The 17,873-nt window shown below is 39.1% G+C and overlaps 1 protein-coding gene across 2 annotated transcripts in view; it reads left to right on the top strand.

Moving 5' to 3' along the window:
• ST6GALNAC3 (ST6 N-acetylgalactosaminide alpha-2,6-sialyltransferase 3) overlaps window positions 1-12,415 on the top strand; it is a 191,621-nt gene extending 179,206 nt beyond the window's left edge. For both annotated transcript variants that reach the window (XM_039384736.1, XM_027746118.2), the window contains exons 4-5: window positions 6,438-6,545; window positions 8,723-12,415. In XM_039384736.1, coding sequence (XP_039240670.1) covers window positions 6,438-6,545; window positions 8,723-8,909 — 295 coding nt within the window. In that variant the 3' untranslated portion in view covers window positions 8,910-12,415. The remainder of the gene's footprint in view (window positions 1-6,437; window positions 6,546-8,722) is intronic.
• The last annotated feature ends 5,458 nt before the right edge of the window (window positions 12,416-17,873 follow it).

Raw genomic sequence — 17,873 nt, 5'->3', positions numbered from 1 at the left:
TCAAAATAGTACAAGTGCAATATATAGGCTGGAGGGCAGAGTTTACAATTATAATTCTTTCTTCTTGTTTCTCTTCTGTGGGCTTTGCAGCAAGCTGGATCTCTGTGGTCCCCCTTGATAACCAGGAATTCCCCTTTTCTTCTCTGTGCTCAGCAGCACAGGCTGAAGGAGCTCTCTCTGCCAGGGTGAAATAACTTCCTTCTCTGGTTGCCTGAGTTCACAACGGAGCTGAGATGTATCAAAGTCAGGTCGAGGAATCAGAAATAAGGAAGCTACAGAAGCCTGGGCAGAAGAAGTCAATTTTTTTTTAAGCTCCTGCCTTTCCCCCCCCCCCTTTGTTTCAGGTTTCCATGCTTATTTTGAAAAGGGAGGAAAAAAATAATTTGAAAAAAATAATTTAAATAAAATGTACACAACACAAAGATTGGAACTATGTGCATAAATTAAATACCCAAGCAGATGCCACAGATCTTTCAGTACTTGTAGTAACAGGTTATTCCTTATTTCTAATGTTGCTTTTGCCTGTCTTACCAAAAATTGTTAATAGTAAGTCAAATAGTTTCGGTGGTTTTTTAATTAGATGCAGTTAAATACAAAGCCATCATTTCTCTGCTCCCTTTTGTGATTATTCAATGTCCTTCCTGTCTTGTTTTCCGTGCCATTTTGACATGGGATTTATTACTTGTTACATTTCTTTTTAAATCTGATTGTGAAGGGAGGTTGTCACGGGCTAGCCTGTGGCCTTTACTGCGGGTTTGTAGCAAATTCAATGGACTGACATGAACTCTTGTCCCCTGTGTTCCATTGGTGCAGCATTAATATAACCAGAAAGCCAATATTTCTGGAGATTAATTGAACAGTATGCCACCCAACTGCAGTTTATTTTCAGGATTCACAGTAGGGTTGATGTACCATGAGTCTGGGCTGGCAGGAGTGCATCACTGCTCCATGCCCAGGTACATCTTGCCAGGCACAGTCTCTGTCTGAATCTGGAATGTGGTCTGTGCTGTTCATAATGCATTCCACTTGTTTTAAGCTTTCCACAACAAACTGGAGAGGATGGATAATAAAACATCTGTCCATTTATAAATGTTTCACTCTTCAGAAATGACCTGAAGCATGATGGGGGCTTTTGAATGTGTGAGACAGGCTGCTCAGTGCTAGAGGGGCACGGCTGTTTATTATTAGATGTCCTGCATCATTGTGGAATGCAAAGCAAGCCCATGCGTGTACACACACACATACACACGTACAAAGGAGGGAAAATAATTATGATAAACAGCTGCCTAACAGGTATCTTTATAAGGCAGAAATAGCAACCATTTTTACCAGGTGAAATCAATTCTCTGTGCTTGCATTTTCATTGCTGTTCTTGTGCTGGTTTTTTTTCTGCGGAAAGTATGTAATGAAATAATTAGCAACAAAGCACTGAGTCTTAGAGAAAACAGAAATAAATCTAGACTAGTGCCAATATTCTTCAGCATTTAGAGTCTTACCCTTCCTCTCTACCAAATGTACTTCCTTTTCTCCTCTCAAAAAACAGCTCTCTGGCAAGAGAAGTGCGTGTGCTCCTCAAAGGAGAGGTGAGAGCCTTGCTCTTCTCTTCATGGTGGTGCCTTTGTCTGTCAGCTCATTCTAATCTGTCATCTACAAATCTACTTCTGATTTGAAGAGGAAGGCATAGACCAAAACTGAGACTTGGGGAATGTGGATGTTTAATTTGGCAAAGCAGAAGAGTTGTTCAGCAGCTGTACTCAGAGATGCTTCCTCAGGTATCTTAGTTTGTTTAGACCAATACTCTTATATATACTTATTTATTAATCAAGAGGCCTGACAAGCTGCTGCAAATAAAGCTGCTGCTGATTCAGTAGTTTGGTAAGAGAGTCATCAGAGGATTAGAGTCTATAAGCAGCCTTTATGAAAAGATAAATTTTTTTGTCAATTAATTGGCCTGAAGAATTTTGTCATTTCAATCTGTCGTTGTTGAATTTTACTTTACTGCAATATTTTGAAATTAAGTGAAAAAGGAAAAGTGTCTGTCTAATGCTTTTGGTGAGCTCTCTGTTAATTAATGGCTTTTTGAAGTACTAAATTTCTTGGTTTTTATCTTAATTAACAGTCTTAATTGACCTTCTGTGATCTCTAGTTTCTCCCAAAAGAATTAAAAAATAGATTTCTAAATTCTTTTCTGCAAACAGATTGACACACATTTACTTGTCTACAGATCTTCTCTGCCTTCACAAACTTTTTTTTTTTTCATTTTTATTCTTTTACCACTGAAGTCCCCACTGGAAATTACAGTCCATTGAACCATAGAGCTAAAATTGATTGTGCACATAAAAAATCCTGGAACAATTGAAAAAAGAAAAGAAGTTCCTGGAGTAATCAGGTCAGAACTTCCTGGTGAAATCCAAACACGAGTGACAACAAAATTTTTACCTGATTTGAACTCACCTGGCCTTGATCACTGAGACAATATTTTATATTCCTCCATTTGCCCCTGATGACAGAAGGAACCAGTTTTTCCTTCATTTAGCCTAAATCAAAGCATGGTTATAGATATCAAAGGAGATGAATTTCAGTTGCCAATGTTTTTATGGGGCATTCTCTGTTCCATGTCCTTTATATCAATTTCTTCTGCTTTTTGTGGAGTATTGGAAATTTAAAGCTGAAGAGCCCTGTCTAACTGCTTCTATTTAAAATTAATTTTTAATTAAAGCTTTATGTGTCACACATTATGATTCTACCCATCCTAAACGTGCCTTTTACCCTTTTCTTCTAAAATATAGAAGGCAACTCTCTTTTTTTAACATGTTGTGAGAAACTACAGTCAGTTCTTTCTGCTGTAGTTTATGGAAGGCATTACTAAAAATGCAAATTCTGTGTTTTGAGACTTGAAACTTTCAAGTTTCAAGTTAATCTTGGAGCTTACTTTTATATTCTGGGATTAAATAATGACATTTTAAGCATTTAAACCTTCACTAAGAGCAAGATAAGCAAGCATATACTTCGTTTCAAGCATCTTCACTAAGTTGATTCCACTGGTCTTTTCATGTGTTTAATGTTAAGCGCATGCCTATGTACTTTTCTGAAATGCTGGATGGTATTTTGCAGAGTGAATTACAACCAATAATTGACATTTCTTTAAGAATCCTAATAAAGTAGGAAGTATGCTAAATAAGCTTTCATTTTTAAGATAAACAAAGTAACTTTTTGTGAGCATTGCCTTTTTATTGCTGCACCCAGCTGTAAATCATGTCTTGAAAGCAAAGCCATCTTTTAAAATGCATTTCCTGAAAAATAGTACATTATTTTCTCCTGAGCTGTTGAGACAATTTCCTGCCTGGATTTGGTGCCCCATTAATTTTAGACTATTAAAAAAAAAAAGTCACAGTGAGCAATAGGAAACAATTTTGGATTTGTTGCACACACATATATCACAATAGAGCTGCCTGTTGTAGTTCTAGAGATGATGTTTAACCAAATCCTGTTTTCCCTGTTTTGGGATTAATGTCATCCTTCCCTCAGATTTGTACAGTGATACAGCCTTATGCTACACATAAATGGAGGATTTTTTTTTCTTTTCAGTGTGTAAAATTTGAAATTCGAATGCAATTACAGTAACAAGAGGAAGTGTTTTCTAATGAGTCTCAAAAATCCCTGGCCAAAAAGCATGTAAAACTCTCCTGTAGAGAGAGAAATTGAATGCACAGTGTTAGCATAATAGCAAAGGCTGAGACATTGCTTTGCACTACAGTTTTATGGGATGATATTTTAAAAGGTGTTCAGAGATTTATGGCTTTTTAGGGACAGCTAAAATTGTTTTCACATTTCTAATACTGCTTTCATTAGACTTTTGAAAGTATGTTTATGGTATCAGATTGAATTCTAAGGTGTTACCAAATCATCCAGAATCCCCACTGCTCAAGTATATTCCCTTGTATCCCTGTGTGTCTTCAGAGGAAAAAATGGGATGAATGTAAGTGCTTTGTTTTAAAGTATATAATCTGTATTCTGTCATGTACTTCATCTCCCAGGAAAGGTACCAGGGAACTCACTCTGCTGTTTTTATTTATCCTACCAGTGCAGTATATAGATGAGAGGACTAAGGTCCGATGGTGTTAAAACAGGACATGAAATATTGATTAATTCTTTTTTAAAATTCCTTTTTCCTCCTGAGTATAGCAAATTTCAGATGCTACTGTCAATACAGTGCTCTCCAATAAACCTCTGTTATTGGAAGGGTCCTGATCTTCATCGTGTTCTTATAAATGGTTATTATGATTCTAAAAGGCTTTAAAAGCTCAAGGCTTTCCTGGTGCAAGAGCAGAAAGCAAGTTAGAAGCAGTGCAGCCTTTTATCATGGCAGAATGTTACTCTGATATAACATGCATTGGGTTGGGAATTCTCTTTGCTGGACAGTAGCAGAACATTCTGGTTAAAGACATGAAGATCCTAATGGGGCAGACAGATAAACAGATGTACAGTTTCATGGCTATAAAGGTGTCAAGTAAAGAAGCACAATTATAGTTGGTATCCACTTAAGGAAACATGGGGATTTGACACCCTGCCTTTGGTTCCCACTTGTCACTCTTCAGTTTAAGTTAACCCTTTATTTATTGTTTCCAGTATGGTCCTTTACAAAAGCAGCTAAACATACTTACATGGTTCCCAGAGCAAAAGGACATTTTGGAAAAGGTAGAGATAGAAGTTCACACCAGCTCACTGATGTAGGATAACAGACATGAGCAAGGAAAAGAATATTTTAACTCCTTTCAGGGTACTCAGCTCTGGGAGTTGAGGTAATGGTTTTTCACTTAAAAAACTGAGGTTTATTTAAACTGAAGTGTACTGGAGATTCTTTAAGAGTGTAAAGCTCTAGGAGTTTTTCTACTATCAATAATAAAAGGTATTCATCAGAGATGGGATTTGAATCTCAGACCTGTATGTGCCAGGTAAATGTCATTATAAAGGTTGTACAACTACTTTTTCACCCATTGTCTTAATTAGTCTTTAGTTCAACTCGAGCAAGGAAGTAACACAGAATCTGAGCCAAAAGCCATCAACTGGCATATTTACCTGGGAGGCAGGAGACCATAGCACGTTCTTGCTCTGAACCAGGAAGAAGCACCTGAGGTTGGTTCGTCTTTCTCACAGGAACGTTGGGGTTTATAGGCTGGATAAGTTGCTACAGGATTTTCTTTTTCCCCCTACATCATATTTTTATTCCTACCCCAAGATGGAAATGTTTTCAGAAGATTTTGTTGGTGGGAATAACTGATTAGCACATGGGTCTGCTTGGGAGTTCTTTGGCAGCAAAACTTAATGGTGTGCAAACCTTAGGCTACTTTAATTTACGATGCAGAACAGACTGCTCCCTGCCATACCCAAAGGCTGAGGGCTTACAGTTGTGGCAGAAAGCTGATACATCCCCTCCTCTCCCTCACACTCAGCTCTATTAAGATGGTACTCTATTAAGATGATATCTTTCTTTGGAAATTGGGCAAGTTTTTTATAATTTTAAGCTAATTATGTCCGTTAATTTGAGTCAAACTGAAAGCAATACATGCACAAAGCTGGGCTTTAACCAAGTTGTAAGCAGTGAGAGCTAGGTGTGTTCTTACTGTTCATGAGGTTTTAAAGCAGTGAATCTTGCATGCCCAGGTTGTATGGGTGACTCTTTGACTCCCAGTAATTGGTAACATTTGCTTGAGTAGAGCAAACAGGACTTGTGTTGTGCTCACACAGCCAATCTGTGAGCCAAAACCTTACACATGTAATTTTTCTCACTCATGCAGGTAATACTTTTGGACTGATTTAACATAAAGAGTTATTTGAGCCAAGACTATCAATCTGGGCACTATCCTCTTGTGTTTTGCTCTCTGCTATGTTATCTCAAAGAATGACAACAGAAAATTATGTAAAGGCGTATGCACAGAATTTTGTTTTTCAAAACCTTGTATTAGATGGTTTTCTATCAAAATATCCATGAAAGTTTCATTACTGTGTGAATTGTCAAGTTGAGGATAGCCCACTGCAGATTAAGATTTTGCTTGCAGAAGAGGATGGTGCATACCCACATCCACACAGCACAAATTCTCACAGTAAGTTTGCATTTTGGTGAACTTTATCTCATTTTACAAACCCTACTAATTGCTGTCTTTCAGATTTGAAAATAAATTATTTTTTTGTCTTATGGGAGATGCATCGTTTGACTCCGGATATTTAACACGGTATTTTTTCTGTGGACAGTAGCTTGAGGCCCCAGGCTGGGAAGAATGAGAGCATATCTATAAATAATTCAAAGTAATTGTATGGTTTTGACAGATTGTCAAATTGCTTAATGCCTTTTGTCCCAGGCAATAGATTATATTGCTTTGATAAAGTGTTGATAATTTCTCATTGCAATTTGTTTTGTGTATGTTGTATTTTTACAGAGTCCAGTCAGGTTCATATCTCAGTACGGGTTGGTTTACCTTAATTTTGGCTATGGATGCCTGCTATGGAATTCACGTCTATGGGATGATAAATGACACCTACTGCAAGTAAGATCACAGGAAATTATTTTCATGCATCTACAATTCTGATGTCTTGTCAAAATTTCACAATTGATTTTAATATCATAAATCCAAAAAATGGATCAGGCAGTCATTTCCCAGTGTTTTCCATTGATGTGACACTATTGTCAGCATATTCACTCCTGATATGGCATTTGCTGTTGATAAAATAAAAACATTTACAAAATCTAACATCAGATGTCTCGAGGAACTATTTTTAATCAAAGATCTTTCGCAGTTTCTGAATTAGCTGGAAACAAAGTATGCTCATACTCTTCTGATAAAAATTCACTTGCCTCCCTTGTTAAAACAAACCTATAGAGGCAAAACTAATATATTATTTTCTGAATACCAAATACACCTGGAAGTGAAAAAAACTGATTAGCCCAGGATAGTTACCTGAAATTACATTTCACCACCATTGAGCAACCTACTTGAACTTTCTAGGTTATATATGGCTTGTTTTGAGTAGTAGAGGTTTCTAATTAGATAATAAAACAAGTCCTGTGAGCTTTATCACCATAAAGTGACATAAATTCCAGCCAGCTCCCGTTAGTGACCTTACAGTGACAATGGACTAATCACATCGTCAGAAGTGTAACTCTAAACACAATTTTTAGAAGTCCACGTTAAACGCTTTCATCTACAGTGTATGGTAGAAAAATATAAAATGAAACTATTCCTCATTTATTCAGTAAAGCAGGAATAATGGGTGATACTAGTATGTACACATCTCTTCTGTACCCAAGCTGGTTCAAGTCTGGCATGTAACCAGTCCAGTGGGTCCTCAGCTCCTCAAGTGGAGTCTTTGTGCAGATCCTCACTCCACAATCTGTGTTGCTCCAGTGGGAGACTCATTCCTGGCAGACCCTAAAACAAACAAACAAACAAACAAACAAACAATGGAATTTGAGTCACAGCTGTTTAATTAGGATATATTAACATTAGAGACTGGCTTTTTAGAACTCGCAGATCTCACTGATGGAGTCATCCAGATGGAGTGAACATATGTTGTTCTTTGTTTATGAAAATGCAGTAGGCGCCCCGAGATGAGGGGTGACAGGACTGGGGGTGTCCTCAGAGCCAAGCCAGGCTGGCATTGCATAGCCCTATGTAAAACCAGTCAACAGCATGATAGCACTTAAGTCTGTTGGCAGCAGGGAAGGATGGCTTTCCTTAAAGCTGAAATTCTGACTGCATTACCTACTTAGAATGGATTATGCAGCCAGTTGGAGAATCAGTTTCAACAGCTGGAACTATCCAGTGAGAAGACTTTGCTTAGGGATGGAGACTTGTGGGCTGAGTTCTCCCAGGTTAAACAAAATATGCAGTACCCATGAGAGCCAGCCCATCAGCTTCTTACTGACTGCTGAGATCAGTGCATGCTGAGAGACACACTGAGCCACATTTTCCATAGGAAAATTCATAGAAATCATGATGTAATGAAAGCCCTTACACAGTTTAGCAAAGGAGCTCAAGTGCTGGTGCATGGGAAGGATTTCAGATAATTCACAGAATCATTTAGTCTGGAAGAGACCTTTAAGATCATGGAGTCCAGTTGTTAACCCAGCACTGCCACGTCCAGCACTAAACTATGTCCCAAGTGCCACATCTACATGTCTTCTAAGTACCTCCAGGTATAGGGAGCCAAAAACTTTCCTAGGAAGCCTCTTCCAGCACTTGACAACCTTTTGCATGAAGAAATTTTTCCAAATATCCAGTCTAACCATGAGGCCATTTCCTCTTGTCTTGTTACTTGGGAGAAGAGCCCGACCTCCACCTTGCTACAGTCTCCTGTCAGGCAGTTGTAGGACGTGATAAGGTCGTTCCTGAGCCTCCTTTTCTCCAGGCTGAGAACCCCCAGCTCCCTCAGCCACTCCTCATTGGACTCATGCTCCAGACTCTGCCCCAGCTCCATTGCCCTTCTCTGGCCAAGCTCCAGCACCTCAATGTCTTTCTTGTGGTGAGGGGCCCAGAACTGAACACAGGATTCCAGGTGTGGTCTCACCAGCGCTGAGTGCAGGGAGACCATCACTTCCCTAGTCCTGTTGGCCACCCTACTGCTGATACAATCCAGGATGTTTGTATCCTGTATTCAGGTGCAGTGTATATTTATGTATTTCTTGAAAATAATATTTAAGTATATCTTTTTTTTTTTCCCCTAGGTCAGAAGGCTTTCGTAAAGTTCCCTACCACTATTACGAGCCAGGAAGAGATGAGTGTGAGGAATACTTTCTCCATGAAAACGCTCCATATGGAGGCCATAGGTTTATCACAGAGAAGAAAGTATTTGCTAAATGGGCCAAGAAGCAAACAATAATATTTACACATCCCAACTGGACAGTGTCTTGATACTGGTTTTCTTAACTCTCTCTTAACAGGATATTACAAAAATGTCTCAGTTTACAGTAGTTTTGCTTACATCTGGCTGGCCTTTCTCAGCCTGGGTAACACTAAACTAAAAACCAGAAGGCAAAGAGGGTGATGGTTCAGCTGCTAAGCAAAATTAATCATCTGTGGAAGGTAGACACATTGTTTGTTACTTCTTAGGGTTTTACTCCACACTATGCACTTTATACTTTAACTGGATTTTACTTCAAGGCAGGAGCAGTTAAATACAGAGGAGATTTCCTGTATATACAGGTGTACACAGAGAACATGGTGATCCTTTGAAACTTGTCCATCATCTCAGATATGTAAAATTAGTATTTATAGCTCATTGGCAGTACTGCAGCACTAGTTTCCTTTCTAGTATTAGCAGAAATTTTCAACAAGAGAAATATGAGGAAAAATATAGACCTCCAAGGTCCATAAGTGAGTAAATTAAAAAAAACAAACACAACAGCTGAATACATTGGTCCATGTGAGCACTTGCATATATGGTAAAATTAGAGATGAGCTAAATATGGTTCTTGAACTGTTCACAACTCTTGCACGAGAAGATGCTGCTTGCTCAAGGCTCCTGATTAATTCATAAGTTCTGAAATGCAGCTTCCTTCCACCCTGGTCAGGCTGTACCACCTGGGGCAATGCAGTTTGTACTTTTTGAAGCCGTTGTCCCACTGTTTAGCTCCAGCAGCATGGCACTCAGAAAAGACTGTGTTTTGCAGCCCATGGTGAACCTTTGGCTGTTGTACCAAGTCTGCTGTCAGTATCCAAACCCATGAGTGAAAAGTTGTCTCATGAATATCTCCATCTACTCTAGTTATGCCTTTGAGTTGCTCCAACATCCAAATAATAGTATTTTGACAGTATTTCCCATGCAGCCATCATAATTTATTTTAGATCTCCAGTTTCTCCAGCTTTAAAAACAGGGATAGTGTCTATCTACCTCACAAGGGAGTTGTGAGGACTAATTTAATTTAATTTAAAGCACTTTCCTGATGAAGAATGCTACAGATCATTTATTCTTAACACAAAAACAATGGTACCTGTCATTTATTCCTGTCTGTTGGGTATTTGAAGAAAGTGACAGCATGTCTGGATCTGATGGCAAATTGTTCTGTGCATCCGCTTTCCTACTGAGGATAATTTGTAATACTGAGTTGTCTCATCTTGCATTGCTTCAGATGAAGTTGAAAGAACTCCCCACCTCACAGCATTAGCTGCACATCAAGAGGCAGTTCAAGAATTTTAAAATATACTCATCTCTAGTTTAAATATGTATTTTCCAAGCTTACTGTCATGGAAAGTTTTCAACTGCAGCAAACTCAGTTGTAATATGACCATAATTCAACTACACATGTGAGTTTTATTTAAACTGTATTTAAACTAATGCTTTAAGTTTAGAATGTGTCCTATGAATATTTGAACATCTGGAATGTCAGATTCAACACTGTAATAGCCAATACTGTGAACACTTGAAGGAATTACGTGTGGAACATGTCACACAGGGTTTACTCACACTACTTAAACATTAACCAACAGGAAACTTTGTATGCTTTTGTAAATCATGAAAAGGGGAAAGTAAAAAGCTATTTTTACATGTAAGTATTTGTATACTGACTATTTCCTATTGTATATTTGTATATATAAATCTATATTTTATATGTTCATCGCATATATATTCTGTCATCAGCAGCTGCAGCTCTTAGAATGGGGAGGAAATCTCTTCACCACTGTTCCTCCTCCTGACTGTTGGTTTCTTGTTCCTGTTGGTACGTGATGCCAGGATATCATCTCTGTTGCTCCTTCTGTTTTCTACTCTAAATGCAGCTTTCTGGTTCTATTTTTTAATATAGCTCAGCTTTCACTGTTTACTTTAGTACTCTAAGTATTCATGGTGGTTTGTCAGACAAAGGCTGGGGCCACGCTTATGATCCTGGATAAACATCTATATTTAAATACAGGCTTTGTCCCAGACTTCTTGCATGATTTGATGTCTCACCTTCCTGTTTGGAAAAGGAGAACCATAGTATTTTGTTACTCCCTTTCTTGTGTGACTTTCTTGTAAGCTGTTGAGATGAATATTCCCATTTTCAATTTATTTGTATAATGCCTTGCAGGAGACATACCCAAAATGTCTGAAAACTACAGGCAATGCTATAACAGGCAAATAATTTGAAGTGGCCACTCGTTGTCTCTGGAGTTAAAGATCAGTTGTAAGCTAATATAGCATGGGATGAAATCAAAAGGGGAAAGGGCCAGGGATGGATAAAGAGTTGTAGTAGCAAAAGCCAGTGGTCTAAATCTCTCACCATCTGCATATGCATCTTTTCAGTTCAGATGGATGGCTGGATATATGGAAAGCTAATAAAATAATTGTAATGCAGGATTTGAAGAATGCAGGACGTGCAGAACTAGGGAGAATGTTCCACACATATTGTACAGGGCAGCCTGGGAAATCCTATAGCTCCCTTGAGGGAAGAGGAGCTGAAAGGGAGAACATCAGTCAAATTGAACTTGTATTTAGAAGGTCTTTGGGTTAATAGAAAACTGCTATGAAAGTGCTGCCCATGGATGTGTGGTTGGGCTGGACAGACTTACATGGAAGTTTCTTCATGAACTGTTTCTCCTGAATGAGCATCAGGATTCTGCCTCAGTTGTGTTCATGTACAAGGTGTTTTTTTAAGCCTGAGAAAGTTTTTCAGATAATTAACACTTGCCAATTCACCGTAAAACTGTTGTAAAATATGTGCTTCGTCCCGAAGCTCCTTGAAGAGTGCTTGCATGCTGCATGAAACAATATCACAAAGGCTAGCTAAGAAAAATACAGCTCTAAGAGCAGCTAAATGTACACATAATGGAGAACACCATTAGAGTGCAGTTGTCACAAAGTAAAATGTTGCTCTCTGCCTGGATTTGCACTAAGAGCAGATCCACTTTAGAAAGGTAGCAGCAGACTTCATTCACACGAGAGTAAATGAATATCACTTCCCTTATTTAAATGAAGCTGTCTTTAGCATAAACTAAATGCATGTTTACATTAGTTTTATTATATGAGTAAGGAACTGTGACCACTGCATTAAAGATGATTCTGCAAAGAAATTACTTGGTCAAAATCTGTTAAAAATCTGTGATACTGAAGAAAGAATCTCGGTACTTGGCTCTGTAGTGAGGGACTTTGGTGATTCACCTTCTGAGAGCAGTTAAGACATCAGCTGAGAATCATTTATTAATTCTTTAAGATAAAACCTACTACAGTTTACCTGAATGTAATCAGATCCTAATTGCTTATTCATTCAAGCAGCCCTATTTTAATCAACTACTCATGTGTATAAAACAAGCAGGGAGTTTACCTGAGGTTTTCAAAATGCATCTCCATGTTGCTGCTAATAGGGGAATACTTGCAAATAGTTTGGCCTTTTTTTGGCCATCAGTCAGCTAAGTAGTCAACAAATGTTTTCTTTTACAATTTAGGGGAATTTAGTACACTTTTGAAAAAAAAATAAAAGGGAAAGCATTTATTGTTTGGTTTGCTGTAGGTTTGGTTTTAACATTTGGTTTGAACATTTAAATTGTAATATACTTTATCTTTTATGTGGCATTATCTTCCGATTGATTTTTTTTCAAAGTAAAAACTTTTAAATGGGAGCAGAGATTTGCATAAGAAAAAAAATATCTTTTCAACTGGCTAATTACTAATTCAAGGGTAATTAGTGACAGGACCCAAGGGAATGGCCTGAAGTTGTGTCCAGGGAGGTTTAGGCACTGGAACAGGCTCCCCAGGGCAGTGATCACAGCACCAAGCTGTGAAGCTCAAGAAGCATTTGGATGATACTCTCAGGCCCATGGTGTGACTCTTGGGGATGGGCCTGTGCAGGGCTAAGGGTTGGACTCAATGATCCTTGTGGATCCCTTCCAACTCAGCATATTCTGGGATTTTGTGAACATAAAAAACTTTTCTTTCCGAACTGCCACAACAAGCTTTTCATCCCCATTAGATGTCCAGATCACATTCTTCTGCTTATAGCAAGGCCTCTTCTCAGAAAGCAAAAAATTAGTCTATGTATCCAGCCAAATTCCCTTTCCATCTGGGCTGGGAGGCTCCATCTGCAGACTGCTCCTATCAGTTACATCGGTAAGTGGGAAGGACTGATGAAGAGTTCTACTTAGGAGCAGATGGTGTTCCAACTACTAAAAAGTGCCCCTAAAGTGCTTCAGGCGAGGAGTACCCATTGATCTTTCCTGGAAATACTTTACTAAAGTATTGGCTTTCTTCAAATGCCTTCAGCTCCTCTGTAGGATAATTGTCCTACTCTCTCTAGTAGGAGTTATCAGCAATGGGGAAGCATGCCCTTTACAGGAAGAAACAGGCAAATTCGGTGTTGTTAAATATTTCTATATAAACAACACTAGGGATGAAGGTGTCAGCCTGACACAAATTATGTGAATTTTCACTGATTTAGGAATCTCTGAGGACTCGTTTCATAACTAATGGAAATCACTTTGGCAGGTTCATGAATACAGCACCCATCCCATTAAAATCTCTGCATTCCTGGGTACTGAGGTAAGCAGTGTTTTGTCTGAGAAGTACCATGTGCACACAATGCACAGCAGAGTTACTAAAGAGAAGCCCATCCAACACTTGGAGGGCTGATGCTGGTGGTCTTTCTTTATTCACCTGCTTGTGGGCTGGACAGAAGTAGGACCCCACACAAAGATAGCTAGCAGCAGAGCACAGGTGCCCAACCAGAAGACATGTCCAGGTAAGTAAGAATTAAATAAGTAATCTCTCATGAATTATAACTGGATGGTGCCCTTAGTAAATAGAAAATCAGAAGCACTTTACATAGTGATGCTTATAATTTGCTGGCATTTTTTTCTGCATGTATTCAGAAATAGTGTGTTGTTAGCTGTGTTCAAGCAAGCCCAGGGTTTGTTGATGATGAACCTTAGGGTACCCACAAGAGTGAAACTGTGTTAGTGCCAAATGATCACACAGGAGCTGTCTGTGGGTGTTACGATGTCCTGTGTACAGCAGTCATGTATTTACCGAAAAAAGGCCTGTGTTTCCTGGCTAGGGGTATTTCTTATGAGGAGGAAGTGTTTCATTTTCAGCAGATGTGTCTCATTCTGTTCCTTCTTTCCTGAGAGGGTGCCCAGAATGGGTCTTAACTGTAGGGGAGTGAAGAATGGTATGTTAAATAGCCAGCAAACAGAGTCATATATGTTTTTCTGGCTATTTCTGTGATGTATAGCTAAAGACAGAGAAGCCTTGTATAGCGTAAGCTACAGAAGTCTCATGTCTGTTCTGGATTAGAGTCTCATAGGCAAACTCTCGAAAAGAGCCTGAAGGAGGAAGAAAAGGTCTCTCTCCACTGAAAGACAGTGTTTCTGTGGAAGCCCAAATAATGTGTGAGACACAGCTGGGCCTCCTCCCTCAGCTTTCGTAGGTCCCCGCCCAGCCGAAGATTTGGTCCCTTTCCAGCCCCGTTGGAGAAGTGCATTCTCCAGCTGACTGATGCAGCCTGTGAGCTGCACAAAGTCCTCCCTGTCCTCCCCTTCTGTGGGGCCAGAGGAGTGGTGAATGTGGTGAATGAGGAGTGCTGGGTGTCAGAGCAGGGATGTTCTTTCCAGTCAGCAGTGTGGTTTGCTGGGGGCACAGTCCCACCTCACGTGCTGAGCTCAGTTCCTTTGAATGTGGCAGGAAAGATATCACTGGGCTTTGTTATTGTTTGTGTGATTAACTCACAAAGAGTCACTATTTTATGGGTGTCTTAAACAGCTGATTTCACGTCTTTTTTGATTGCTTGCTGCTGTTTCTGGGAATTCCTCGAGATATGCAGCTATCAGCATCTGCCACTGCTGTTCTGATTTACTGGCCATAAAAAGATTGTAAACTTGAACAACTTGAACTAATGCATGTTCTTGTCATGTATTATGCATGATAGCATGTTACACATTTTATTCTCCAATATAATAAATAATGTAAGTTTTATGTAAACTTAGTTCAGGCGGGGGAAGTAGTGCTTTTTCTTTCTCTCATATCATGTGTTGCCCAGAGCACTTTGCTGGAGCCTTGTAAGTGCCATTAGCAGCTGGCAGCAAATAAATTGCTGAAACCAGTCAGGAAATATTTACTAAATTTGACATTTTTCACTGGAATATCAGAAATAGTTCAACTTGCTTTTGTGAATCTACTCCGGTACTCACAGTCACAATTTTATGTTCTGTTCTGAAGAAATCTCCCATCAGAGTGTAGCACCAGGAACGACTTTATTGACACAGATAATGTCAGGATGTTGGCGAGGCAATGATCCCAAAGTTTTTACATTTATGGGAGTATCTTTTTAACGGGCATTGAACATGTAGAAGATTGGCTAAGATGCCTGCAGATTTTTTCATATTGTTGCTGCTGAAAATAGTATTTCTGGGGATGGTCAGTGGAAAAAAAAATTGTGTGCTCCTTGCCCTTTTGGCTGAGCATCTGTCCCCTCCTCATACTCAGGCACATGCATACACATGTGCAAACACTCTGAGTGTCTATATGGGAAGGTCTTTTTTTTTCCAGGTAGTGGCAAGGAAGAACAACTAAGACCAATTTACATGGTAAATACAGGTTATAATATTTGTCAATTCCTGTTTATTCTGTGTGTTTCCAAAGCCTGTGTCTGTGTCAGCAAAGAATTAGCTCAGCTGGATTGGATCTGTAGCCTGAAACTGTTGGTGCCAAGGACCTGATGTCCACACTGTGCTCAGTCCCTAGTTTGGTCCCATGGGCTGAATGCCACTAGTGATGGGAGCACATCTTTTGGTTCCATCCAAAAAGAATCTGGTTCACATCCTCAGGAACACTCCCTCACACAAACTAAAGCTCTTTTATTGAGGCCACTGTACTGGACTGTCCCATGTGGAAGTGAAATTCCTGCTAGACCATCTTTTGGCTCAAGCTTTGCATGGTTTTTTTTCATGGATACTTTTCTTTCAAATCTGAGATCTGGTTCCTCCTGTCAGATCATGGGAATCAAGGGCTCTTGACTCTTCCTAAAATTACCATCCAAATGTGCTCCATAAGTCAGGAGTGTGATATAGGACAAAGTGATCCAGCATTGGTACGGCTTGGAAAGTGCTTTGTTTGATGAAGAGTTAATGTGATTCTGCTTGTGGATGTAATTTTATCCTGAACATGCTGGGTGCTTGCTAATGCATGCATTGTTTTTATGTAGTGCAGGACACATAAAAATTCCCTTCATCATTTTCCCAGGGTATTTTTGTTCTTGTGGCCTTCCAGTTGTATCTGTGTATACATGCATATGTGCATATATATACAGTGCACAAGCATTCTTCTGTTCTTAGACAGTTCCTACTATATGCTGTTAACATAAACTTATTTAGGCAGTTCATGTTACACTATTTATTACATGTATTCTTTGGTTGCCTTTTCGTAATGCTGACAAGTGTATTGATAGCAGATATCACTGTAGACCTAGAAAACTTTCATGCTATTTATACTTATTTTAGATGTTCTGCCATGTGTTTTTTCTTGCTATATGTTACTTAGTTTTTGCTCTCATTTGGAGAATGTGCTTCTATGTATTTGCAAAATTGTGCCTGGGTAATTTTAAAACATGAATAAATGTATATGGTTTTCCAGTTGTCTGACATAATTTATGCATGATTTTGTGCAAAATACTTTTATTCTTGTTTATGTATATGCCACTGTAATAATACCTGGCAGTTCAATGAACTCAAGGAAACAAAGATCTCTGTTCTCAAAAGTATTATAAATCAGCTGCACACACTTTAAAGACATTTTAAGGCATCTGTCCTAAACATATTCAGTAATGTAAACTCAGCCACAAACCCTACACTTAAGAATAACTCATGATTTTATTTCCGTGTGTTCAAACACATTGCATGCACAAAATGCACACAGGAATGGAAATATGTGGAAAAGGTCCACTGGATCCTATCCATAAAGGGTACATCCTTCAGGCAGTGTCTTAGAATGTAGCAGTGTCAGAGCTCAGGGAGTGGACACTGAGCATGTGCTTGAGAGAGCCCTGCAAGGCTGAAGGGCTGTGGGAGAGATCACGTTTCATGCAAAGGTGTGAATCTCTACTTGCAGCTCCAACGTTGACAAGAGTGTGAGAAAGACCCACGTCGCTTTTCTTCCCTGGTGCAGTGGACCCCGTCGTGCTGAGGGAGGAAAGGAGCTGGAATTCATTCAGCCTCCAACTAGTCTCTAACTTTCCTGTTTTATTGCCCAGCTAAGAACGTGATTAACAAGCAACAGACTTTGATCTGTAAATTTGAACTTGGTCTGTATGTCCTGGAGTAACCACACAGAGACTAGCTGGGTTTGTGAAAGGACTGGAGGTTCTGGGTGTGTTTGTCAGCACTAGCATATATTATATATAATGCAGCAACTGTTACTGACTAATTTTGGGCCAGATTCTGGTACACAGCACTTAAAACTAGGCTATTTTGTCAGCCACCGCAATGAGGGAAGTGAAAGGAGAATTTCTGTGGTAGGGATCAGACTAAATAAAGGGAAGAAATGCCTTTCACGTGCTCAGCTTTGAGGGTCCTTCAAATTTGATATACAGCCGAAGGGCTTGTTAAGAATTTGTGGTTTATTTTTTCAGGCATGCTCTCTGAATATACCATAATGTTCACTTCAGAACCATTATCTGTACAGAGTGAGCTCTGAATGCATATTAGTAGCATGATGTAATAAGGATTCATTTCATCCTTTTTCCATGCAGGGTGGTTGGACATATTACTCTTGAAGTAAATCCATACTTAGTAGTAGTGACATGGAATGTGAATTTATTTATTTGTGGTAGAACCAGCTAATCAGGTAAAAAATTTATTTTGGTTATAGAATTATCCCCCTTAGAGCTTTTAAAACCCTCATAGAATAGTGAATTT

Source organism: Pipra filicauda, unplaced genomic scaffold (assembly GCF_003945595.2).
Source record: "Pipra filicauda isolate LSUMZ 115617 unplaced genomic scaffold, ASM394559v2 scaffold36_size6622888_pilon, whole genome shotgun sequence".
Taxonomy (NCBI): domain Eukaryota; kingdom Metazoa; phylum Chordata; class Aves; order Passeriformes; family Pipridae; genus Pipra; species Pipra filicauda.
This window is presented reverse-complemented; position numbering and strand designations above follow the sequence as displayed.